The following is a 27,367-nucleotide window of genomic DNA, read 5'->3' on the forward strand; positions in this document are numbered from 1 at the left end:
AAAAATAGTTCATGCTGTGAATTTTCAATCTTGGACTCTCAGTGCGAGAGATTAGTCGTGTGTCAACCCATTGACATTCATGTTCTGTTTTTTCACATGCGACTTGTCGTCCTTGCAGTTGGACAGAAATTGTCCTTGAAAATCATTCCTGTGATTGAAACCCTTCCGGCCTCCCTTACACAGGCGTTTACTGCAGATTCAGCCCGGTTTCAGCAGCGCTGGTATGAGTTATGGCAGCACAGCTGCAAACGCAACCAACAATTCTGCAAAAAAAAACTACTCACCTGGCAGTTGCCGTTGTGGCCTCTCCAGACCTCCGTGCTAGCTCTGGTCAAGCTGGCAGAGGATCTTTTGCTAGCGGCAAAGATTAGAAATCCCCCGTTTCCAGCAAGAGATTGCTCTGATTGGCTGAGCAATGCTGAGTGACGTCCCACTCAGATAATAACAGCCATCACTGGATGCTCCAATCACAGCTATTGGTTGGAGCATCCAATGCTGGCTGTGATTGGCTGAGCGGGCTGTATGGATATTTTCCTCAGGTAGTGTAGCTTGGGCAGCGCTAAACTCTTTCACTTCAATGGGTGACACAGGGCTGAAAACTGTCAAGGATAGAACGTACATCGCCGCCAAAGCACAGTTTTGGAAACGCTGCATTTTGACTCTTGTATGAACAGCTCCATTGAATTGAATGAGTGTTCAGCGCTGCGCTTAAAAGGCAGCGTTAAAGGCTCTTAAAAAACCATCTGTGTGAGGGAGGCCTAAGGCCTCGTCCACGGGGACAGATCCACAGCGGGTGATCCGCGCCCCATAGGGATGCATCGGACACCTGCAAGTAATTACCTGTGGATGTCCTTTTCCCTTGAGTCGCGGATTGCATTGCGGGAAAACACTCGCAGCATGCTCTATTTTAGGGTGGGTTTCCTGCAGGCTTCTATTGAAGCTTATGGAAGCCGTCCGGATCCGCGGCACACCCACAGCTGAATTCCTGCTCTCCAGCGCGGGAGAGCAGGGGTTAAAGAAAGAGTGCACATCCGCCGGGCCGGAGAAAGAATATCCGGCCGCGACGGAGGGAAGATCCGCAGCATCCGGACAGATAAGTAAATCTTCTTTTTAGGCCTCATGTCCGCGGGAAAGGAGGGACCCGCTGCGGGATTCTGCATGAAGAATCCGCGGCAGGCCTGATTTCCCCCGTGGACATGAGGCCTTAAAGGGGTTGTCTCGCGAAAGCAAGTGGGGTTAAGTACTTCTGTATGGCCATATTAATGCACTTTGTAATATACATCGTGCATTAAATATGAGCCATACAGAAGTTATTCACTTACCTGCTCCGTTGCTGGCGCCCCCGTCTCCATGGCTCCGTCTAATTTCGGTGTCTGCCGCTCGGCAGCAGTGGCGTTTTGGCTCCACCCCCTTGTACGTGTCATCGCGTAGCTCCGCCCCCGTCACACCTGCCGATTCCAGCCAATCAGGAGGCTGTAATCGGCACATGTGACGGGGCGGGGCTACGCAATGACGCGTACAAGGGGGCGGAGCCAAAACGCCACTGCTGCCGAGCGGAGCCGAAGGGAGAAGACCCATCTGCGCAAGCGCGTCTAAAAAAGCAAGAAGACACCGAAACTAGACGGAGCCATGGAGACGGGGGCGCCAGCAACGGAGCAGGTAAGTGAATAACTTCTGTATGGCTCATATTTAATGCACGATGTACATTACAAAGTGCATTAATATGGCCATACAGAAGTACTTAACCCCACTTGCTATCGCGAGACAACCCCTTTAAGGGCTCCCGCTAACTTGTGAGAGCAATATCAGGCTGTGATTTCACCTGAGATCGCCCTCACAATCCTTGTGAACACTTTTGGATGGGAGGCGTTTTTACATGGGAACATTGGTTTCATGATCATGCGTTTTCACTCGCTCTCACATTGTGAGAAAATCGTGTGAAGGAGCCCTAAAACGCACACCTCCAGCCTGGTAAACCAGAGAAATGGGTGATTGACCCGTTGTCCACTTTTTTTCCCCTGCACTTTTTAAATTGCAATTAGCAAAGTAGTTTTTCAGTGTGCTGCAGGGAGCGGATCCCAGATTGTATGGCACTTTTTTTTTTCTTGTGACATTGCTTTTAATGGTAGATAAATCTGTAATATGGTATTGTATCAAGGCTCCATGTGACGGCTCCTAATATCTAAGGCTTCATTCATCTTCACATCGGGAGGTTCGGTTTGGAACCTCGGTCACTGATCTTTACTAGAAAACAAGACTATCTAGTGCTGTAAGCCGCGCCGCTTCATCCTGTAAAGACTCCGCATGGCATTCACGTCTCGTGCGATGTGCTGTTTCCCATTGAAATTGGGGAAATGCTTGCGATCCTCTAGCGCACATAAAACGCGCACCTGAGGATCGCAAGATGACAGGAATGATGCGAGGCAGTTTTGAAGGGAAAACGCCTCCTCCCACCCTTGTATAATCCGCATGTTGGCCCGAGGATCGATCGCTCACCCATGTGAATGTAGCCTGATGTGATCAAGTCCCAACTGTGTAGGAAACCCTTGTGCATTCTTGTGAATGGCTGTGCTGCAATACTGTCACTGCAGGGAAAATGTGAGGCTGGCTACAGCTTCCCCCAAAAGGATCAGTTCATTGTCAAGAGTCTGATTTAGGGCGATCATCTGATCGCCGAAACCTCACATTCTCAAATAAGTTGGCAATGCTTCTTGGCACAACCCTTTTTAACTTTTACATCCTTTAGCCTAGGTTCACACAGAGCGGATTTGCTGCGGTTCTGCCGCAGCAGATTCGCCCGCGGCCGCTAATCTCGGGATTAGCCAGCCATGTGGACGAGGTTTCTCAGAAACCTCATCCACACGGGACGGCTAATCTGCTGCGGTAAGTCCGGTTGAAACCGCGGCTGCGGCCGCCGCAGCCGCGGTTTCAAAAGAAGCAGCATGTCTATTTACTTTCGTTTTTTTGTTTGTCACGGCCGCGCTCTTCTCTATGGGAGAGCCGGCCGCAATGGAAAAGCAAGCGGCCGGGCCGCTTCAAAGCCGCCGCGGCTTAAACCGCGACTGTTCTCCCGGTGGAAATCTCGCGTTTTTTGCTGCAGCCAAACCGCGAGATTTCCGACGGAATACGCAAAGTGTTAACCCAGCCTTAAAAGGATACTGCTGTGGAAACTCTCCCCCCCCCCCCCTTCTCTCTCTCCATCACTTGATTGGCTGTCACACTGAACATCGGTTTTTCTTTTTCTCTTTTTTTGTAACTCTGAGAAAATGTATAAGAATTTATGACAGGTACACTTTTAGAAAAGTTTGCCCTTCTTTAAAGGGCTATTCTGGTTGTAAACTATTGATGGCTTATCCTCACGCAAGGTCATCAATAGTGGATCGGTTGGGGTACATTGAGTACACTGCTTGGAAGGGGAAAGTGCCTTTTTTGCTCTGATGTATTACGACTTTTCCTATTTGCCCGTACTGCTGATGTAGACAAACATTTGTTGAAAACTGTGATCATATAATGGCATTTTCCGGTTGTAAACTATTGATGATCTATCCACGGAATAAGTCCTCAGTAGTATATTGGTGGGGGTCTGTTGCCCGGGATCTCCCAAGATCAACTGTTTTTCTGGCCAGCAGGCTTGTGCACCGAGCCATTTTCTGCAGGAAGCAGTACAAACAGCTGATTGGCTGAGGCTCATCACTTGATCATAGTCGTTCATCTTGAGAGACCACATAGATTTAACAGATCAGATCACATGCTGCCCATAGATGTCTATGTAGGAGGAGCCTAGCGAGCGGGTAGCAGAGAATCACAGATTAGTCCTGCAGCTAGTAGTGGTTTACGGTCTCCCAGCTGCTGGAAGCCCACTTCTCAGTGCTTCTCTGTGTGTGAGAGGAGAATCTGCTTCCCTGTGTTTGGGGGATATGGGAGCAGCTAGTCTCCACCAATAAGGGGGGGGGGGGGGGGTGACAAGACAACCCTCCATCCACAGATAGGGGAGGAATATTGGGCACAATAAATTTCAACATGTGATCCTTTTGGCCTCCCTGGAGATAAGCAGCCTGCTGAGGTAGCCGGTGCTAGCTTACTTCCCTCCATGTACTGAAACCATCTGAACACTCAGGTTAACCAAACATTTAGGTGTATGACAGGAATAGGAAATGTGGCTGACTATAAGGTGTATATGTACCTTTTTAGAGAGAACTGGCGGAGAGGAAAACTGCTTAAACCATATACCGTCATGTACCTATGAGAAGTAGTGCCGCTTCTCACGTACACACCGCCATGGATTCTGGGAAGTCACCTGAATATATTGGAGGCACATGTTAAAGAAAATATAGACCTATTCAAAGCTGAATTATTTATCAGTGCTCTCATCAGTTCTTCGCCGCTGGTGCTTCTGAACTAGATCATCCAGGACCTAAATGTTAGCCCTTCACTAGAGTCCCATCTCTTCCTTCTCTTTTTCATATTTGGTTATGTAATGTAACACACAAACAGATCCCGGCAATAAAGGAGAAGCATTCCTTACTCTGTTTTGGGAATATTCCTCTTTTCTCTGCCGTACAGTTGATAGTCTTAAAATACAGACGGAAAGCAGGTTTAATCACCAACACAGAAGGGGGTTCTTTACTGTAAGAGTGGTGAAACTGTGGAACTCTCTGCCTGAGGACGTGGTGATGGCAAAATTGATAAAGAAGTTTAAGAGGGGACTTGACGTCATTTTAGTAGGCTATGACATTACAGGATACAGACCGTAAATAACCAGAGGTGGGGATTGTTCCGGGTCTTGGAGACAAGTAGGAACTTTCAAGTGGGGTAAATTGGCTTCTGCCTTGTTGGATTTTTTTTTTTTTGCCTTCCTCTGGATCAACAAGGTGGGGGGGGGGGGGAGTGGAAACGGATTGAACTAGATGGACATCCCACCCCCCCCCACTGACCAGCGCAGGTCCAACATGACATTCTGGAGGAGATGGTAGCACGGCACGCTGCACTATTTCCTTCAGGACAATTTCTGCCTGCATGCTGGAGGTCGTATGGACTCTATTATAGTCCGTGGGGTTCGTTCCGCGCCATCCAAGGTTACGCCACATCCGGAACTTCTTGTTTTTCTTTTGTTCAGTTCCAAGGGTGGAACAGAACATAAAGCATTAACACTAATATGAACGTAGCTCATAGTCTATAGACATGTCATACCACACTTGGCCCCATCATGTGGCCAGCAGCTGTTACCAGCATGACTGCAGAGTGTTTGCATTTGCTTGTTGGGTCGGTGCTATCGCAGAGGTTGAAGTTTGACTAGTGAAATAATGGCTTTAGTTGCAATTGTGTGTTTTTTTTGTTTTTTTTTTAATACACCCTTTCCAAATGAGAGCATTCATGTGATTATGCAGGTAAAATTGCTGTTTACGTGCAAAAACTGTGAAACCCTGCGCTCTTCAAGCTGCGTCTCGGCTGGACAGCGGCAGCTATGTGTGTACCTACTTATCTTTAGGTTAGGGTTTTGGCTGTTAGTGTAAATTATAGGTGTGTATTAATATTTTTGTGTAACTTTGGCTTTTGATGTAAAAACTTGAAACGCTCCAAACTTTTGTGACTGGATTCTGTTATTTATTTGTATAGCGCCATTTTATTCTGCAGCGCTTTCGGGTATTTTATTATCCGGGGCAGAAGAGTGGCACAGAGCGGAGAGGCAAATATATCACTATTTGTTACTGCATGGGGAGCGAGAGAACCTACAACTCGGGGCAACCCCTTAATGTTAGACTGTTCCCAAACTGCACCCAATGGCCACACAATCTTGTCGAACATCAGCAATATTGGCAGCCATGGGTGGAGTTTCAGCTGCAGCTGTTTTGCTGTTGGGACATTTTCCTTTAGGGCCCCTGCACACTAGCTGTTTTCACCGCCATTTTTTTTCCCACACGATAATGCTTGCTTTTTAAAAAAATTTTTTGCCACAAATGTCAATAGTACTTTCTAATGTTAAACGCAAAGCGCAAACTTGCAACTCGCAGTTCTATTGACTTCCGCGGTAAAAAAACGCAGCATAATCTCGTGAAAACACGTGTCATGCTCTTGCACACGCTCTAGCAGCTGCTTTTTAGTACTGACTGCCGGATAGCGCCTGAACTTTTTAAAGGGATTGTCCGGTTACTAGACTACATCCCTTCAACAGGGCTGGATGTAGTAATGTAACGGAGCACCCCACTTAAAACGGCACGAAGAGTGCAGGCGTCGGCTACAATTGGTGGTTCTCCACCTGTACTTGGCGAGCGAGGAACGCTGCCGTGCCCCAGTGAATCCGCTGAGACTTCCGTGGTGGATTTGCACCCTCTTTGGTTCCACTGAAGTTCAATGGAGATGATCTGCAGCTTTTTAGCTCTGGATCCAATTGAATAATGAAAATACCATAAACTATAAAATTATGTGAACATTCCTTTTAGTGTTGCTCAAACTTTCTGATTCAGGTGTCCGGCAGCGGAATCGGACCCTGTGCTTCAGCAGTGACCCCCGCGTACCTGTCAGTTGTCTTCTCTTTGCGGATGTGTTGTGCTGGCGATGGCGTGGATCCGCCGCGACTTGCAGCAGGACGGACGGATTTCATTGACCGGAATGGAAGCTGTCCGTGCAAGCCTCGCACTAGAATAGGACATGCTACGATTTTCCCTCATGGGCATGGAAAACCGTTTTCCTTGCATGTCCTATGAGCAGTATGTGCTGCTGGATCCTGAGGTGAACGGTCCCTCCGGATCCCACAGCGTAAATATGGTCGTGGGCTTTGGGCCTTACGTCGACTGAGAAAAAGCAGGTCTTCCAAAAGAAGACCTTTAATAGAGTTCTAAAAAGTGAACCTGTATTGTGTGCCCACTTCTCTGTATCTCTGTATTCTTGAAATAAGGCCTTGAAACAGATGTACAAAATATTTAACATTTTAGGGAAGTGACCCCCAACCCTGTTACTTTCCAGATGTTACAAAACCACGACTCCCTGTGTGTCCCAATGACTGCACTCGTGTTCCGTTATCGGGGTGTCATAACGTGCTGAGAGTGGGAATTGCTGCTTTAGAAAGGCAGATCCATCTGATCCAATTTAAAGAGGTTTTGGAGCTCTTAGAAATTGACATCCCAGCAGGATGGATTATCTATGTGATTGGCGGGGCTCGGCTGCCCGGTCCCTCGGCTGATCGCTGGGCTACTGTCAGTCTGTCGAGCAGGAAGCAGATTCATATACTGTGCGGTGGCCATGTGCGGTACTGCAAGCACAACTCCTGTTCTCTTTAGTTCCAATTTTTGATTGCACGGATGCCAATAGACAAATCTAGCAGGATTGATGCGGTTAGTTCCTTGGGTTGCAGTTACTGACATTGCCACTTTGGATCGATTGCACTGTAATTGTTTTGTCCTTAAATAGTTGGAGTTCTCCTTTGTTTCCACCACACAATAGAGAAGTATCCAAAATCATTTTAAAGTTCTTAAAACAATGACCGCTGATTTATTCTATTTTTCCATTTCAGACTGTTGATGACGAAGCGATAGAGGCATAAATGAAGGCCAAATAAGCAAGGCAAAACGATGCCCAAGGGTGGGTGTTCTAAAACACCACAGCCAGAAGAATTCTCTCTCAGCTACGACATGGTGGAGAAACAAACTGGGAAAAAGGTAAGAGCCGTGCGCTGGCACTACTTGTACCCCGGTATACCCAGAGCATGGGGAAGGCTTGACTTTTATTTATTTTCGTTAATCTATATATGGACCTCATTAACAGTAGACGCTTAGTTGCCGACTTGGGTTTTTCATTGCTGTAGTTCCAGTAACTTTGTCCTATGGCTAAGGCTGCTTTTACATCGCTCAGTATGAGCCGGATGAGCTGAATGAGGGAGTTGGCGGTGGCTTAAATGGCTTTCAAATGGCCCAATTCATAGTGTATGGAGGACGAAGGACTTCTCATAAACCTTTCTTTGTCCGCGCACATACCCCGGTCACACAGGAATATTTGCTGCTAATTTTTGTTATGGCGTAAAAGATCCGATCTGTTGACAAATAAGCTTTTGGTGATCAATGCCCTATTAATATGGGGCAATGATTGGGTGAGCTAACGTTTGTACAGGTCACTGGCCCTTGTAGAAAGGGCTTTAAGAGGCACAACAACTACAAACCAGCAGAAGGGTTCTTGGATGTCAGCTGCTGCTGCTACATTGTGGAAGATACTAGCCTCTGGAATTAGGATTTGTTCTTCTCCGTCATCTTGGTTGATCCTTTCTTGTGAATTAGCCTGTTTTTTGTGTTTTTTTTCATGATTTTATGCAGTCCATACAACACTACATTGAGAGCCTGAAACTAGTGCCGTAATGTAATGTTTCCTGATGTTTTGCTGTACTTCAGTGGCCAGCATGGGGTATAAACGCATACCACCCATGTGAATGGAGGGGGACATGTTCTTGTGGTTGGTAATAGTAGATGATGAACTGGTTTGAGGCTTTGTCTATATGGCTTCACTGCTGACTGCAGACAACGGGTTTTTTTGCACCTCTCATATTGCATAGCTAGCAGAACACAAATAAAATAAATAAATCTTGGTATTTGTATAGCGCCAACTTATTCCACAGCGCTTTCAGGTAATACTCATTACCCCCTACCAAGCTGGGTTCTCATTTTACCGACCTCAGCAGGATGGAAGGCTGAGTCAACCTTGAGCCGGCTACCTGAATCATTCGGGGATTGAACTCGCAACCTTCAGGTCGTAGGCGAGAGTTTACACACGAGGCTCTTTCACAACCATTTTTCTGTAAATCTGATTGCGCTGCAAGTGGTCCTTGTGCCCAGATATAGAGGGGGCACTACAAGTCATGTTTACATGGGCATCAGCTGCTTGTCCAGCTCCTACCCTGATTACATCTAAGTCACTATGCTCAAGCGGTTAATCCTTTAACCCCATAGGATGTTTAGTTACGTCATAGGGGGTTCAGTGTTTGGAGGAAGTGAGATTGGGAGCCGATCTCACTCCATGCAATGCTGGGGCTGCCTTTCTTAGCAGCTGTTGCAGGCGGGTGTCAGCTGTCAATTAGCGTGAACGCTGATCGTGGCTGTTAACCTCTTTAAATGTCGCTGTTCGTTCTGACGGCACCATTTAAATGTCCCGGTCGGTATTCCTCAGCCCTGGACAGCGCCTCTTTTGGTCACTCCGTCTCAAAGAAAAAAAATGTAATAAAAAGCGATCAAAAGGTCACATGCGGTCCAAAATGGTACCAATAGAAACTACAGGTGTAAAGCAATTGAAAAATAAAGTTATGGCTGTCAGAAGATGGTGGCAGAACAGAGCATTTTTTTCCCAAAGATATGTTATTTACTAAACGCAGTATAGCACAAAAAAGAAAAACTATATAAATTTGGTACCGTAATTGTTCTGACCCCCAGAGTAAAGCTTTGTGATTTTAGACGCCCCTCCCCAAATGGCAGATTTTTGTTTGTTTTTCCATTTCACTCAACTTGCGTTTCTCAGTGAATAATACAAATAAAAGATGCAACTGACCCCGCAAAAAACAATTCCTTGGTCACGTCGATGGATAATAGTTTTTTGTTTGTTTTTTTTTTAAATGATGTGGAAAACTCATGGGTTTTGTGGGGGAGCGAGAGACTGGTGAGACCTGCGTCTTTAAGGCCTCCTTCACGCAGATGTTTTTTCAGCGTTGATCGCAGCGCTAGACACGGTCAGTCTCCCGTTGTTTTCAATATAGCCCCTCAGACAGCTGCTTGACCGCGGCGCTTTTCCAACGAAGTCTGTGCTATTTGTAAGCATTTAGCGCTACTCATCGATGATGACTATTAGAAGCCGGCGAGGCTGCGACTGGAAACTGAGGTAAAATGCTGCAAAGCACCGCGATGTAAATCTTGGCGCTTACCCCAACGCGTGTGTTAGGGAGTCACCCACCTCTTAGGGCTCCCCCACACTTGCGTTTTTTCCTAAGTTGTATTTCACTGTGTTTTTACAGGTGATTGGTTAGACTGAGTAAAAGAATCAAAATTATAAAACAAAAATACATGTTTGGTATCGCTGCGTCCGTAAAAGTCCAATCTATCAAGATAACGCCTTATTCGCCCCGCACGATGAAGTCTTACGGAAAAAAAGTTAAAGCAAGCCAGAAATGCGCTTTTTTTGGGGGTCATTCAGTCTCTAAGAAAAAAAATGCAATGAAAAGTGATCAAAAAGTCGTATGATTTCCAAAACTGTACTAAGGCAAAACTACAGGACGTCCCGTAAGAGATGAGCCCTCGCACAACTGTGGATGGAAAAACAAAGCTATTGCGCGCCGAAGATGGCAGTAGAGACGTTTACCAGTTTGATCAGCAGGTTATCGTTTTACAGAAGCCTATCAATTACTTTCGTAAAAATTTGTTGCAGAGTGTAATAGTTTAAACAAACCAATGGCATCCTAATTAGCGCACTCGCGCAGCCGGTTTATACAGGCAGATACGGCGTTGGCTCGTTCGTTCGCGCAGCCGGTTTATACAGGCAGATACGGCGTTGGCTCGTTCGTTCGCGCAGCCGGTTTATACAGGCAGATACGGCGTTGGCTCGTTCGTTCGCGCAGCCGGTTTATACAGGCAGATACGGCGTTGGCTCGTTCAAGAAGTCGTTCAGTTTTTCACATACGCTGTGTAAGCTACTGAGGCCTGAACTTGCACTGTTTAGCCCGAACGATAAGTGAACGAGCCGCCGATGGGTGTTATGCCTGCAGAAAATAAACCAGCGAAATGTTAATGATCCTCATTCGGTCAATGGTTCGCCTTTAGACCAGACAATTGCTCGCTTTCGCCCATTTGAACACATCTTTGAATTATCACTTGCTCTTAAAGCGCCTCTAGAAGGATGGATGACCCCCATAGCCGACAATGCAGAGGGAGTTTTCAGCACAAAAAATGTTGTTTTGGGTAAACTGATTTGCACTCTTACTATTGATCATGTTCATCTATGACCGTTTCAGTAGCTGGACAACCCTTTAAGGTTATGTTCACAAATACGGAAGCGCCGCTTCTCCCAGCAACAAGACAGGTAATTATTGTCCGCCAGCATTCTGCAGAAAACCGTGTTCACAATCTGCACCAGAATATGCAGCAAATCAGCAAATGTGAACATAACCTTAAGTGGGCAAAATGCAGCCTGTTGGCGGACAATAATTCTCCTGACTGTCTCGTTGCTGTGAGAAGCGGCGCCCCAGTGTTTGGCGCGGGTGCAGCGGCCCCGGAGGTGGTGACTCACAGCTTCGGCTTGGCGGCTGTTCAGAGGAAACCTTTTATGTTCTCTGCAGCTCAGGGATTCGCTGTCATCAGTATAATGACATTATGTGGTTGTGATCATTCTGCAAATCTGTCCTTTACAAATGGCAAGCAACCTTTATTTATATCTGGAGAAGCCGAAGTGCCGGTGTCTTATCAGCGTCAAGGTTAGCCGTCCGCGCCGGACACTTAATGTTTCTGGAGTTCCCCGAACTTCATCTGAGTTGCTGTATTTTATGGGTCGCGCTGATGTTTACGCTGCGGTTTTGTTTTCAGATCAAAAACCTTAAAGCGGTTGTACCGGGTTCACAAGTTGTCCCCCCACAGGATAAAGCCTAACTTATTGATGGGGGGGCCCCTGCCAGTCACAGGAATGGGGAACCCGTGTCCCCCTCTCCCTGTCACGGAGGGGTTGCCGCAGCGGCATCAGAATGAAGTTAATGGGTCCGATGGAAATACCAGAGCGATTGCCATTCTATCTCCAGCAACTTACATTGAAAATGAACTTGCACACCAGCGCTCCATTCAGCCTCCTCACAGCGGGGGGATGCAGTAACCTGCAGGGGAAACCAGACCCCTGTTTTCGAGATCAGCGGTGGTGTCGGTAGTGAAGCCCCAACTGATCAGCAAGTTATCCTCTCTTGTGGATAACTTGTAATTCTGATACAAACCTTGAAGTTCTCTGTTTTTATGTGAACTGCATTAAAATGAGTTCCACCCCGCTTACCGGCCAGCGGGGACGTCTTTTACACTCTGGTTTTCTCATCCATTTTAGATTATATTTGATTTTTCTATTTAACCCTTTTTTCTCTGAAAAGGGTTTTTTTTCAGCAGTTTAAAGGGGTGTTCCCATCTCAGCCAAAAATGGCTAGTAATGGGAATATTACTCTGTATGAGGTGAAACCGCTGAGTACGGCTGGGCTGCGCTGTTTTTGGAACTCCCATGGAAATTTAATGGGACCTGCGCAAAAAAAGTGTAGCGGCGGAAGCTCCGGCGCTACGGGAGCGGTGTAGCAAAGCAAGCGCTGTTTACATAATCCTGGCCACCTCATACAGCCCGGCCGGGTCAGAGCAGGAGATGGGTACCTGGCATTTATGGCTTGTCTTGTGAATGGGCCGTAAGTCTGAGAATACCACTTTAGGGCCCAATGCCCACAGACGGATTTTCGCTCCGGAATTCGCAGCCAGGCTCCCACCGCAAATTCCGCAGCGATGTCTGTCCATAGCATGTCCTGTTGATTTTCGCTCGTGGGCATAGGAGAATCTTAAGTGCGATCACACATCTGGTTGGCTGAGGGAGCTCAGTAAATTGTTAGCGCAGTTTACATTTAGCGGTCCGTCCGGTCCCCCCGTGTGCTGAGGTTTCGTTTTTTTTTTTTTTTTTTTTTTAAATCGGGAAAAGCGGATTGCTAATAGGGTCAAAGTCAGGATTCATTAGCAAATGTCAAACAACGGATCAGGCAGAATGGAAGCCAAGATGGCGGTGTGAACCGAGACTTGCTTACTGAATACGAAAATGAACGAAACCCCCCTCTGATTAAAGGACCAGAGGCGCTCCCTATAAACCCCTATGATGCCCTTTCTAAAGCTTCAGTCTCAGATTATGGAAGTGCATTGGTGCAGATGTAAACCCCGTATTAAAGCAATTCGTTACCATGATTGCCCGTATCTCACCCAATTTAATGTCGGCGCCATTTCTTCCTATTAGTTACCGCTCTCCCTACAGTGTGTTCTAGGTCAGCGGATAGCGTTTGATCTCCTCTTCGCCCTTTCATCTGCCTGGATCTCTTTAGGATTGGATATTGCTTTTGGTCTCCTATGAGGAAGACTCTGCCATTTCCATAGTGGGTAGTAATGTAACGGTTAACCCTTTCCCTGCCATTGATGTGGAAGATGATTCTACATTCATGGTGGAGCAGCCTTAAAGGGGTTGTCCCGCGAAAGCAAGTGGGGTTATACACTTCTGTATGGCCATATTAATGCACTTTGTAATATACATCGTGCATTAATTATGAGCCATACAGAAGTTATTCACTTACCTGCTCCGTTGCTAGTGTCCCCGTCGCCATGGATCCGTCTAAATTCGCTGTCTTCTGGCGTTTTTAGACGCGCTTGCGCAGTCCGGTCTTCTGCCTGGTGAATGGGGCCGCTCGTGCCGGAGAGCTGGTCCCGCGTCGTCATCGTAGCTCCGCCCCGTCACGTGTGCCGATTCCAGCCAATCAGGAGGCTGGAATCGGCAATGGACCGCACAGAGCCCACGGTGCACCATGGGAGAAGACCCGCGGTGCATCGTGGGTGAAGATCCCGGAGGCCATCTTGGTGAAGGAAGAAGGAAGACGTCGCAGAGCGGGGATTCGGGTAAGTAATAATTTTTTATTTTTTTTTAACACATCCTTTGGGGTTGTCCTGCGCCGAACGGGGGGCCTATTGAGAAAAAAAAAAAAAAAAGTTTCGGCACGAGACAACCCCTTTAATGAAGCTAATAACCATTCACACGTCTTTGTTTTCCGAACATATTTTGGAGTCCAAGAGCGGAACCAAAGGGGGTATTTTCACCCCGGCGGATACGCTGCATATCTTTCAGCACCAATTTTGTGTAGAGAGAAGATGCGGTATATAAAAGTAAAAATCAAATGGATGAGATTTCAAGCAATCGCATCCACACGCTGCAGAAGAATAATCCGCAGTGCGGGTTTTACATGGTCGGCGCGTCTATTTATGCTGCGGATTCTTACTGTGGGTTTCACACCTTCAAATGATGGAGTGAAATCTTCAACGAATCTGGACCCAAACCTGCCAGTTACACCGATTCTGCACGTTGCTTTTTGCAAACTTTTCCCTGCGGATTTCCCCCAATAGATCATGTGTGAGCGTATCCCAAGGAAGTGAAAAGGCGGCGGAACTTTAAGGAACCCCGTTTACAGCAGATTGTAGACACAACCTGGATTGTCGCTGCAGATCTCATTCATTGCAGTGAGTGTAAGGCCGTCTTTACACAGGTTACTTCTACACCAGTTCGGATTACTTGTATGGGCTGCGTAAGGTATGTTATCCATACGCAATGCAGAGTTTCTATACATATCACCACTATGAACAAAGCGGGCTATTTAATAAATAATCACACTGCGTATGTCCGTTAGCTTGTGATTGGCAGCATGTGCAGTGCCATACGCGGTCTCTGCCCGTTGTGCATTGTACACATACGGTTGTGGGCATGAACCCTTATAGGTGGGTTTTGGCGCAGATTTTCAGTCTGGTTTAGCATGGAATAGTCATGTATTGTGTGAAGCCTTCCGATGTATCAACAGTAAAACATGAGGTGTTTCCCTAGTTAATTCTGGACTTTGCCCTCCAGCATGTAACGCACCGTAGGGGAATGCTTCAATGCCTTTGTGCGAGTATTCTGGTCGCGAAAAAAAAGTTGCACGTTTTTGATACATTTGTGAAAAATGTGACTTTTTGAAGAGCGCTGAGCAGCGTAAACCTAAAGTGGGATTGAGCAAGTTTATATTAAGACTGGCATGAAACTCAAGTCTATATATTGGTACAACCCCTTTAAGACTGATCACCCAGCCATAGGTCACATGTCCACGGGCGGATCTGAGCCCGCAGCGGAATCCGATCCTGGCCGAGGACACTGCTTATACCCGTCCGGGTCTTCTATTTTCTTCACCTCAGAAGCATCGGCGCCGCTGCACATGCGCAATTGAATGGTTTGGTTTTGTTAAACTATTTGCCGCAGATCGCAAGGCTTCTATTGACTTCTATGGAAGCTGTCCACGCAGGAACGGTACTGAAATATAGCATGCTGCGATTTTGTTTTCTGGACAAAAAGGTCCGCAAAACAAATCCGCATGCTTTAATTTATGTGCAGACGCCCATGCTTCCCTATGGGCATCTGCACATAAATTAACATTTGCAGTGCTGCTTCTTTCATCTTCGCTGAGGCTGCTGGACATGGCAGATTACAAGCACTTGGCTATTTTTCAGCCCAGTTGAAATAAATGGAGTGACGGCCGCTCGTCCTTGGCTGCGTTTGATTTGACACTAGAAGCATTCCCGCAGTGACAGAGACCAACACGGGGGAATCTGGGAGGTGAGATCCCCCACTCATCAGACTTGTATCACCTATCCTATCCATAGATACATCTACCTTGGTACAACCCCTTCAATTTCCCTGAGCGTGTATGGCCTTAACGGACATGCAGATATGTTGGGCACCCTGGTTGTGCCGAGACCGTAATGGACGCCATGAATCCTTGACTGAACAGACAGATCTTGGGGCCAACTTGCAGTTTAGTATAAATTGGAACGTGTAATCGGTTTCCATGCTGAAGGAATCTGTCTATCATGGAGGACCTGCTCAGAAACAACATTTCAGAGGTTACTCATGATCTGTAGAGCCTCCTTTCTTTGGAGCTCGGACAGGTTCGTGCCGGGAGATGTAGTGGAACCGTGCCACAGCGGACATCAGACTGTAGACGGCCTCGGAGTGCCTATACATCCCAGCATGGGAAATCATGGAAAACCTGGGTTCCACCTCAGATGTGACGAGTCTTCTAGACCTCAGTTTGGTCTTTGATGCATAGATGTCCCTGGATGTGGCCACTGCAGCAAATAACTATGGTTTATCCTGCAGGCTACATTTATAAAGCTGTCGTGTGAGTCTGCTGTATTTTATTTATTTTTTCGTCCAGTAAAATGCCAGATGGGAAGCTAAAAACTTCATGGACCCCATTATAGTCGGTGAGGCTTGATTTTAATAATTGTCCAGAAGGTCCGTCTTCTGCCCAGAAATGCCCTAGACAGAATACGGCACCGCTCCAGCTAATTGGGCCGTGTTAAGTCATCTTTATCGCCAGAACAATTGCTAAAAATGTAAAAAAAACTATTTTCTGCAATAGTCGCACTGAGTCCACACGGCCACCGACGGGCGCTGAACGAGAGATCGCTCAGCAGTTGCTTCGTTTCAGTTCTCTGCAACAAGCTAGCGACTTCTTGCTCAGATTGAAAAGGAGTTCTTCAGTCTCTGAAAGACTGCCTGTTCAGTGGAAGCGGGCGGCCAGAAGAGATCTAAATGACTACCGCTCCGCTGTGTAAAGGTACCTTAATAGAGGAAGCCCTGAGCAGAGGGATGATGGCTATATACTTGATCTGTCACCTGGTTTATGTTGTCCTATCTGTGGACTACAGGAAATAGGGAGTTGATTCCAATTCTTTTCCCATTCAGTTGTTTTCATGAAATCATTGTTTTATCATCTGCAGCCGGAGGTCAATGGGAGTCCTTGATATTCATGAGCTTCCAGCTCCCCTGCCCACCGCTGCTGATTAACGGCTTCCTCCCAAGGCCTCCCTCACACAGGCACTGTATGCGTTATGCCAGCGCTTCGGCTGCGTTTTCAGCACAGCTGATAACCCAAGCAAGGAAGTTGAAAAATCAAATGCTGACCTAGTAGGCGCAATCCCTGCAGGCTTCCAGGGACTTGTCTGTGCCTGCAGAGCATCTCCTACTGGTAACAGTTTCAAGATCACACCTCCAGCAAGTGATTGCTCTGATTGGCTGAGCCGCGAGTCATTCATTCAATCATTTATTCATTGAATGGCTGTGATTGGTGCATCCAGCATTGGCTAATCCAGCGCCAATCACAGCCAATTAGAGCAGTCTCTTGCTTGAGGCGGGGTCTTTAAACCCAATCACTAGCAAAAGATGCTCTGACAAGTGCCTGGAGCCCTGGAAAGCAGCGCCAGGAACCAGACGGCATTGGTGAGTATAACTTTTTTTAAATTTGGTAGTGCAGCTAGCGCATCCTGAGACCTGCGCTGATCTGTTTGGGCTGCTGTGGAGGGATCAGCTTCTACAAGAACAACCCACATGCTGCATAGTGTACTGAGCTGTCTGCCAGGCCGCTGTCACAATGTACAGAGCTGGAAGCAAACGGCTGACCTGCGCAGGTCCTGTTGATAGGCTATCTTGAGGATAGGTCATCAGTAGTTCAAAGCCGGACAACCCCTTTAATGTACTATTCCTTAAAGCAAGGAGAAGTCGCTGCGCTTTAATGTATGACCATAACCAAAAATTCTCTTTGGCCGCCTGCAGACTGCCGGGTCGGATCCCCTGTGGGAATTCTCAGTGGGATCCGACCTGTGCCCCTGAAGTGACCAGCGCGGGTCTCACCTGCTCCTGCGGCTCTGGCTCTGTGATGTGCCGGCTGCCGCCCAGCCGGCGCATGCGCAGAGCGAAGCCGGGGCGCCGAAAGTGACCTTTCGGTGCGGGCTTCTGCGAGACCCGCACAGAAATAGAACATGCTGCGATTTGTTTTCCGCGTGTAGTTTCACGCGGACAAATCGCGGACGTCTGCATAGGATTGCGTTTTGTAATGTAATCCTTAGCATGCGGGCACGGGCGGAAATTCTGCAGGAAATCCCGCCGCAGAATTCCTGCCCCTTTGCAGGGGGCCTAAGTGGTATAATCCTAGTACTGTGTCAGTAGCTTTACCATCATGGTACAGGAGTTAGATGACTTGCAACAACTAGTGAAACAATCTCCTTATGCAACATTACCACAAGTAACGGTCACTGCATGGAGATGTCGTAACCCTTGTCAGTAGCCTTGGGACGCTTCAGGCCCGTTCACATGACTGCTAAGGATTTCAGGATTTCCTGTTCTATTACGGAGCCCCCGCGCCAAAGAGATCCATCTTATGATAGAACCGAATGTAGCCCATTGAAGATGAGTTTTGTTCTATGGTGTTCCAATGCTGATGTGAATGAGATCTAGTCATACAGAGCAATCTTATGAAGGGGGGGGGGGGGGGGGGGTCTCATTGTTTTAAAGGGGTTGTCTGGTAACAGAACAATATTTCTTTAATAGTGCTGTCTGGAGTAAAATAAGGAACGAAGTATTACTGACCCCTCTGCTGGGATCCAGGGCTGTGGTCCCAGCGGCACGTTCCCAGACTCCTGGCATCATGGCGCTGATGCCAGGGGAACAAATGGTGATGCAGTGGTCAGCTGACCTCTGTTGACGTTAGCTGCCTCGGCAAACTGCTTGGCTGCAGTATCTGACCCTGGTGGAGGGGTAGGTAAAAAAATTTTTTTTTTTTTTTTTTTTATATAACACTACAGGGGTTCTGTTAAGAGATGTCATTCAGTAATAAACAACCCCTTTTAATTCACTTGTCTGGCTCTGTTGATCTCTTTGGTGACGGACGCCCCAGCGCTCCTGCATCATGAGTCGGGGTGTCGGCACACGCTAGTTTTGGCTGGTGGTAAGCTATTTCCAGCGCAGACTCCCCTCCAGGTTCACGTTGCTGTTTACCATCTGGCTTTTATCTATAACCGTCTAATGCCAGCGAGACTATAAAGCCGATGTGTAATACAAACCGTTACCAGCTTCCTGCTTTTCTTCTGGGCGGTTTCCCTGGCTGCAGCCAGTTTGGGCTACTTGCAGGAGAAGATTGGTTCCTGTTTTGTGTATTAATAGAGACGGCCATTGTCTGGCTTGTTACTATTTCAGTGGTTACTGTTAAAATGGGTCTCAGCTGTAGTTCTAGAGCTAACAATGGCTTCATCTGATACTGAGATGTTGTTGAGGCTGAGCAGTCGCGTTCCCCAGACAGTGGCTCACCCAATGTAAATGTTACCGCCGTCGCCAGGTACATCGTGTCACCCAGCCAAGGACTTGTGTCGCTGTGTACGCAGTATTGCAGAAGGAAGGACGACTCCATTGGCAGCAATGTTAATTAGCAACACACAGATGGAAGTGCTAAAAACTTGTTTGTGTAAGGAAACATTGCTAAAACTTCTAACAAAGGTTTCCCTTATAAATAGAGAATCTGGGGCATAAATGGAGAATATAGGATGCAAAATAAGTTTAGGATTCGTTACTCTATACAGAATGTAAAGCGTCACGGAATGTGGCGAATCGTTGTGTTAAGTCTTGTAGGTGACGGTAGCCCGACCGGATGCAGAGAAAGGCCGTTACCGTGGCTGGGACATCAGTCAGAACTGCTTTAATTTTGTAACCTACATTAGAAAAGTGCACACGATGATGGTGCTGCTTCTCTGCCCTCGCGGTGTGGTGATGGTGCTGCTTCTCTGCCCTCGCGGTGTGGTGATGGTGCCACCTTCTCTGCCCCCGCGGTGTGGTGATGGTGCTGCTTCTCTGCCCTCGCGGTGTGGTGATGGTGCCGCCTTCTCTGCCCCCGCGGTGCGGTGATGGTGCCGCCTTCTCTGCCGGTGCGGTGATGGTGCCGCACGTTAAGGTGCCTCTTACACGGGACCACTGGCGGGGTTCTGAGCGATTTCTCAGCCACTTAGCGGAGTCACTTGGTTTTAACATCTTCTAAGCAGAGTTTTACTGTAGTTTTTTTTTTTTTTTTTTGGTCTGCTTATGACGGCATATCTCACGCACGCTGTTGCCTCCTGGCTTCATGGGGTGTGTCTTTTTTTTTCTCACTTCTATTGCTTCTCAACAACATTGATTAAAGTTGTGTATATGCAGCGTAAGCAGTAAAATAGAAGCTGCTGCATTTTTCTACGTGTGCATTATACACAATAAGCTTGGTAAATTGCGGCAATCCAAATACATTGATTTTCGCTCGTGTCGGAGTGTGAGCCCAGTCTAACAATTGCGTTTGTAGGTTTAAAAGAAAATTTGAGTAAATTAATAAATGCTCCTCCTCTGCTGCCCAGCTCTGTTCCTTCCACTAGTTCGGGTAGCAATATGTGCTGCAGCCAACCCCAGGCCTCAGCGTCGGAGGGTGAGAGCCGGTGCAGCATTCATGTACCATACAGTGCGTGATCACACTGCTCAGAAGACAGAAATAATTACTATAGCTAACACTGTTTCCCTGAAAATAAGACCCTGTCTTCTAATAGTTTTTGCCCCAAAAGAAGCGCAGAGTTTTATTTTCTGGGGGAGGGTTGCCTTATACTCACCTAGCAGGTGATGTCCGGGTCCCTTGGACGGGTCTCTGGCGCTGCGGCAGGCTCCTGTGTAGTCAACGCTGAAGAAGCATTTCTTGCTGGTAACAGGCCTTCAATACCCCGCTTCCAGCAAGCGATTGCTTTGATTGGTTCACGAGCGCTTCATCAGCCAATCAAAGCAATCGCTTGCTGTAGAGGGAAGTATTCAAGGCCCGTTACCAGCAAGAGATGCTGCTTCAGCATTGGGAACTACATGGAAGCCTGCCGGAGGTCTGAAAATCAGGGTAGGGCTTATTTTCAGGGAAACACTGTAGGCAGATTTTGGCCTTTGCACAGTATAGGGAGACGGCTGTCCGTCACCATGAAGAGGGCAGGCATGTTGAAATTATCCAGTTCTTAATTCCCCTAATATCTGCTGTCAAGAGAGTTGGGAGACCCCCATACATATTAGATGGTCAGCCGATATTGAAGGATTCAACAGATTTTCATCCATTGTCTATGGGCGGTCTTACACTGTATATACTTTATGGTTTTGGTAAATATGAGGATATTGATTCCTCATTTTCTGTCCTTATTTTTACGGACCGCATATAACGCCATTAAATGGCATTGTTCCATTCAGAAGTGCGGTTTTGTTTTGGGGGGTGGGGGTGGGGGTGGTTTTTTTTGTTTTTTTTTATGCATTTAGAAAAAAACAACCTCGGCATGTCCTACTTTATGGTCCATTTAATGGACCCAAATCACCCACTTGCATGCGTGAAAAATGCAGTGAATACAGATTAAACCGTGACAAAAGACGCAGCAGATGCACAGCAGAAAAGCACGAACGCAGTGAAAATGGTCTGTTTTTTACGCACCACGATTGCATCCTCCTGTGCATGCCGGGCGGCAGCTACACGGCGGGCCAGCAATGTCGTACTGAATTAGGAGCGCTAGCAGCGGCCGCCGCCCCCCGTGGAACGCCACCCTACAATGCTTTATCTGCGGCCTGGTTTTAGCTTGTAGTAACTCAATACTCATTGGTTTATAAAAGATGCGTTTCTGTTTCTTTCAGGATAAAGATAAAGTTTCCCTGAATAAAACTCCAAAGTTGGATCGAGGTGATGGAGGGAAAGAGAAAACTACAAAAAGAAAATTGCCTTTCTCAGTAGGGACAAATGGAGATCAAAAAGATTCGGATACAGGTAACGTCTGCTTAACGGGTTGTGTCGCTGGGTTGTCCGTCGGGGGAACCTCCTTGTTGTGACTGTTGTCGTCTGACACTTCTGCAAGATGTTGGTGCCGGGTGAACAGTTGTGGAGGTTGAATCGGATTGTCTGACCTACGTAAGGTTTCCAGATCTTCTCCCGGTGGAGGGGATATCGCCTCATGTATGTCGGGCCTAAAATGTGCTGTTGGTTTTGATTTGCAGTGTCGGATTTTTATCAGGTTGGTTAATATTTGTGGCCGTTTGTGTTTCGAGAGCGTTCTCATTCACACGGTATCAGAATGAGCATTTTAAGATAACATTCACTTCCTAAGCTTTGACTTTGTGTCCTCAATTACCTGTTCTCCTGCCGGGCAGTCAACCTCCTTCCTTGTTTCGATCTTATGCACAGCAATATAGTATTCGCTTGTATGTTGTGTAAGGCTGATGATAAACCGAAATGTACTTTGTGATAATGGAATCAGAAAGACGGTTCTGAGAATGTTGGGATTTTTGGTAGCGGTTGTATTCATTGTAAAGCACCTGTCCTTTTACTGATGTCATATAATTAATTGCCCCGTATCAGTGGTAGCTGTGCAAACATTAGTTATATGGCCAGTGGGCAAAAAAAAAATCCTTCTGTAACAGTCTGGTTATCTCATTAATGCCGTGTCTGATATGATCAGGTAGTTGCTATTGTGCCTGCTAACTGTAATCAACTGCTTTGAAATACTCGGTGGACAGAGGAGTGTTCCCTACCTCCATGTCTTAAAGCGTATTGAGTTTTCAACACTTTCTAAAATATACACCTGGTTCTCCTTACCTGCTCATTTGCTGCTGTTTACATCCTGTTTCATGTCTGTAAGCTCTGAATTCCAGGTGGCCTTCCACATTTTTCTGCTGTTTGCAATTCACTTTCTTGCAGGGGGCATGTAGCAAGCCTAGCATTCTGCCAGTAGTTCACTGTCCTGCACTTCCTTGCCCTGACTTCCTATGCTGCACTGCACAGTCTCCGGTCCAATCAGCAAGGAAGCAGTAACTGAACACTTGTTCCATGATGACTCGGGTATTCTGGCCTAATGGGGATTAAACCCAATATGATGTGTGTACACACCTACCCAGGAGAGGCAGCGATTGTGGAAATCGTTGTCAGTGTCAGCAGATCTGTCAGCCAATGCTTGTACGGGAGACCCCTATAAAGACAGCTCCCCCCATGGCTAAGGAAATGTCCTTGTTACTCCCGAAGCTCTGACTATTCAGTAGATGCCACTTATCTTTGTGAAACAGTAGATTTGGTGTTGGAAGGCAGTCTGTTTTGCGGTGATTCCTCTTCCAGTCCTTGTTGTGTTCCTTTAAAAGGCCACAAAATGACGAATTCCCTTCAAAGTCTGTCCCACGTTTACAGAGCCATCAGGCAGATGGATGGCAACGTCAATGATCCTGCAGCATACATACCCCCCCACCCCACTCCCGTGCGGTGGGAAGTCACGGTCACTGTCGGGGCAGGATCTAGATTCCCAGCAGTCCCTGTATATTGCAGATTCCTCGCAGGTTTGTGCTCGCGGCAGTCGGAGTGGATATCCTGGGTCTTCGCTGCATGACAATGAGCGGAGGACGTCTCACTGATGGTCCTGCTGCGGGTCTCATTATCTTGCTGTAGTCGTGTCAGCACTCCATACATTGATGACACCCTGCTGTTGTGGCCCTGGGGACAGGTGACCCTCACGTGGCCGTTATGTGGCTCAATGTCGAGGGGAATGATCCGACTGGTGTCCCCTATACGGCCATAAAGGCTAGGAAATGGGAAGGGGCGATTTTTTTAAAATTTTTTTAACAACCCAAAACCAGATACTGATACGTAATATTTTGTTTTCTAATCTGATTTTATTTTGAATGTAATTTTTTTCCCCCTCTGCATGCGATGTATTGTGCGTGAGCCGCTGTTAATAGCATTCAGAGTTATGCTTTACAGCAGCTCCATGGACCGTAGGAGCCTGTAGTCCGAAGGACTTCTATGGGGGAGTGTTGTAGGGCGCACTCTGTGACTGGAGGGTCAGCACCTGTCGGTGGTGGATGGCGCCATCTGCCTCCAGCTTTATAATAGAGGGGTTACCTTTCATTATAACCCTTCCTGTGATGATGGCGGGAGGGCTACTGAGAGCAGGAGGTGTCACACTACTGCGGGACTCGGCGGCGGCCAAGTGGAGGAAAAATCATTTTCCGGTTTCTTTCTGCAATGGAGAAGACATGGGAAATATGTTTAGCTTAGGAACTCCATACACACTATCATTTTTTGATAATGCGCTCCCTCTTTAATTGCTGGAAGTAGGAAGAATAGTTACCTGTATTCTATGCTGAGATTTAGGGCTGAATCACACGGGCGCACACAGACTGATATCTGACCGTGAATGTGCATTGTATTCATGGGTCAAAAGATTGTGCATTTCACATGCGATGCGGGGTGTATTTTTTTTTTCTTTACATATAAGAGAACATTGCATTTTTCATGCTAACAGAAAAGCTTTTTTTTTTTTATTTATTTTATTTTTTTTTTTTAATACACTCGACTGAAAATCACGTGCAAAACATAAGTGAACAAAAACTAAGTTCTGTTCTCTCCGTATTGGGGGCATGAAACGGTCTCCATTTACGCCCCATGTGAATGAACCCTAGGAGCAAATGGCATCTGCATGAAGAGTTATGGATGCGCTAGAACAGAGCCAAAAGCTGCCATTCACACAAGGCGATTCGGGTGTGGGGAAGATCACACCAAACCCTCACCGGCAAAACGATGTGCAGTTTTTGCCTTGTTTTTTGATGCCGTTGCCGGTATTATCAAAACTGCAGCCAAAACCGCATGCAGATATTTGTTGCACCCCAAATACCCCGTGTGACTACAGACTTCTCTTCTAGAGCAGTAGATCATTATCAGAATACCCAAGATTCTTAATGGACGGCATTGTAACAAAGGCTCTGTTCGGCGGCTCCTGCAGATGCATCTAGATGTCCCGTTCACCCAGTGGGCGCTAAAAGTGCGCCTTTTACTTGGCCGCTGTGTTGCTTTACTGCGCAGGGAAGCCGTCTGCTGCACCTTCCTGTACAAATTAATGTGCAAAAAAACTAATATGCTTTTTACAATGGAATTCAATGGCCAAAGTATCCCTAATCAATGACACGTGTCGGGACTTATTTACACGAACGATATTCTCGTTCCATGCGCACAAAACTCCACTTTTCCGCAATAAGCCCCCCCCCCCTTTTTTTTCTTTTTTCGAAATTTGTTTTCCTAAATTGCTGCATTCAAAGTCCTATAATGATTTTTTTTACATGGGTGGAGCGCTGCCTTTTGCTGTGCAGGTTAAAACGTGTGTTCAATTTGTTGTGCGAGTCGTTATGGATACGACAACACCAAATATGTGGGATGTAAATTTTTACAATTTTTTTTTTTTATATACTAAGAGGAAAAAGCACAAGTGTTTTTATTTTGACACTGTATTGAATTTTTTTTTTCTCATTTTCTACACTGTGTCCCTGTAGGGAACGTGCACTATAGCACCTCTATGATAAAGCATTGCAGGACTTCTGTCCTGCAATGCCTTATCACTTGTTATAGTCATCATAGACACTGGCAATGCAGATACGCCTATATCCTGATGCCATGGCAACCCAACGGGCTCTCCACAATTACATCGCGAGAGTCGGGAGTCCTGTCCTGATGTACGCCCGCTGTTAGAGGGAGTCCTGTCCTGATGTACGCCCGCTGTTAGAGGGAGTCCTGTCCTGATGTACGCCGGCTGTTAGAGGGAGTCCTGTCCTGATGTACGCCCGCTGTTAGAGGGAGTCCTGTCCTGATGTACGCCCGCTGTTAGAGGGAGTCCTGTCCTGATGTACGCCCGCTGTTAGAGGGAGTCCTGTCCTGATGTACGCCCGCTGTTAGAGGGAGTCCTGTCCTGATGTACGCAGGCTGTTAGAGGGAGTCCTGTCCTGATGTACGCCCGCTGTTAGAGGGAGTCCTGTCCTGATGTACGCCCGCTGTTAGAGGGAGTCCTGTCCTGATGTACGCCCGCTGTTAGAGGGAGTCCTGTCCTGATGTACGCCCGCTGTTAGAGGGAGTCCTGTCCTGATGTACGCCCGCTGTTAGAGGGAGTCCTGTCCTGATGTACGCCCGCTGTTAGAGGGAGTCCTGTCCTGATGTACGCCCGCTGTTAGAGGGAGTCCTGTCCTGATGTACGCCCGCTGTTAGAGGGAGTCCTGTCCTGATGTACGCCCGCTGTTAGAGGGAGTCCTGTCCTGATGTACGCCCGCTGTTAGAGGGAGTCCTGTCCTGATGTACGCCCGCTGTTAGAGGGAGTCCTGTCCTGATGTACGCCCGCTGTTAGAGGGAGTCCTGTCCTGATGTACGCCCGCTGTTAGAGGGAGTCCTGTCCTGATGTACGCCCGCTGTTAGAGGGAGTCCTGTCCTGATGTACGCCCGCTGTTAGAGGGAGTCCTGTCCTGATGTACGCCCGCTGTTAGAGGGAGTCCTGTCCTGATGTACGCCCGCTGTTAGAGGGAGTCCTGTCCTGATGTACGCCCGCTGTTAGAGGGAGTCCTGTCCTGATGTACGCCCGCTGTTAGAGGGAGTCCTGTCCTGATGTACGCCCGCTGTTAGAGGGAGTCCTGTCCTGATGTACGCCCGCTGTTAGAGGGAGTCCTGTCCTGATGTACGCCCGCTGTTAGAGGGAGTCCTGTCCTGATGTACGCCCGCTGTTAGAGGAGGAGGCTAGCTATCAGTGACAGCCGACTCTCTCTGCCAGATAGTGCGCTATCCACAGGGTTTAACTGGACATTCTGTTGTGTTAAGTACCACCCAGCCAGGATGTACAGTTATGCCCCGTGGCATTAAGGGGTTATAGACTGGTTAAGCAAAAAAAAAAAGAAATCTTTTTTTTTTTTTTTTTTTTTTGATCATCGTGCGAGGTAAATAATGCGGTACTTTGATAGATCTAACTTATGGACATAGCAATACAAATAGGTTTGTGTTTTTTTTTTTAGTTTTTTGGGGGAGGGTTAGTTTTATTTATTTTTTTAAGTATGGGGGAAAGTTTTGTTTTTTTGTTTTTTTTTGTTACGTTTTATTCTTTTGAGCAATTAACTTTTAAAGCAAATTTTAACTTTTTTTTTAGAGATGAGCGAGCGAACTCTGATAAGCACTACTCGCTCGAGTAATTTGCTTTATCCGACTATCGCTGTGCTCGGGTCTGAAGATTCGGGTGCCGCTGCGGCTGACAGGTGAGTCGCAGCGGGGGAGCAGGGGAGAGCGGGCGGGAGAGAAAGATCTCCCCTCCGTTCCTCCCCGCTCTCCCCTGCAGCTCCCCGCTCCGTGCCGGCACCCGAATCTTCAGACCCGAGCACAGCGATACTCGGATAAAGCAAATTACTCGAGCGAGTAGTGCTTATCCGAGTACGCTCGCTCATCTCTACTTTTTTTCTTTTCTAGTCCCCATGGGGGACAAGAACTTGATCGCTCCCGCAGTATAATGTAATGCCATTTAACTCCTTAAGAACATGGCCTATTTTGGCCACAAAAAACGCAACAATTTTTTGGGGATTTTAATCTCTACTTTTCAAAAGCCATAACTTTTATTTTTTTCCCCTTCCGGCGGCTGTATAAGGGCTTGTTTTTATGTGGCGAACGATTAGTTTTTATTGGTATCATTTTTAGAAGCATATAATGTATTGTAAAACTTTTTTTCTTTTGAGTAGAGAAAACACATGAATTCTGCAATTATTTGTTTATATATATATATTTTTTTTACACCATCCATCCTGCAGCATAAATGACACAATGCATTTTTTCTGCTGATCGGTACAATAACCACGATACGAAAAAAAATGTGTGTATGTAATATATATATATATTGTGTGTGTGTGTGTGTGTGTGTGTGAGTGAATGACAGTGAAGCCGACGGAGGTGAAGATTCTCTTATGCTTTTACTTTCTC

General features: G+C 47.0%; 1 protein-coding gene across 3 annotated transcripts in view; it reads left to right on the forward strand.

The window, feature by feature from the left end:
* The window catches only part of ANKRD11 (ankyrin repeat domain containing 11), a 187,086-nt gene that overhangs the window by 107,502 nt on the left and 52,217 nt on the right, over nt 1-27,367 (forward strand). For all 3 annotated transcript variants that reach the window (XM_066582959.1, XM_066582962.1, XM_066582961.1), the window contains 2 exons: nt 7,511-7,655; nt 21,253-21,382. In XM_066582959.1, the coding sequence (XP_066439056.1) occupies nt 7,569-7,655; nt 21,253-21,382 (217 nt within the window). In that variant the 5' untranslated portion in view covers nt 7,511-7,568. The remainder of the gene's footprint in view (nt 1-7,510; nt 7,656-21,252; nt 21,383-27,367) is intronic.

This window comes from Eleutherodactylus coqui, chromosome 11, assembly GCF_035609145.1.
Source record: "Eleutherodactylus coqui strain aEleCoq1 chromosome 11, aEleCoq1.hap1, whole genome shotgun sequence".
NCBI lineage: Eukaryota > Metazoa > Chordata > Amphibia > Anura > Eleutherodactylidae > Eleutherodactylus > Eleutherodactylus coqui.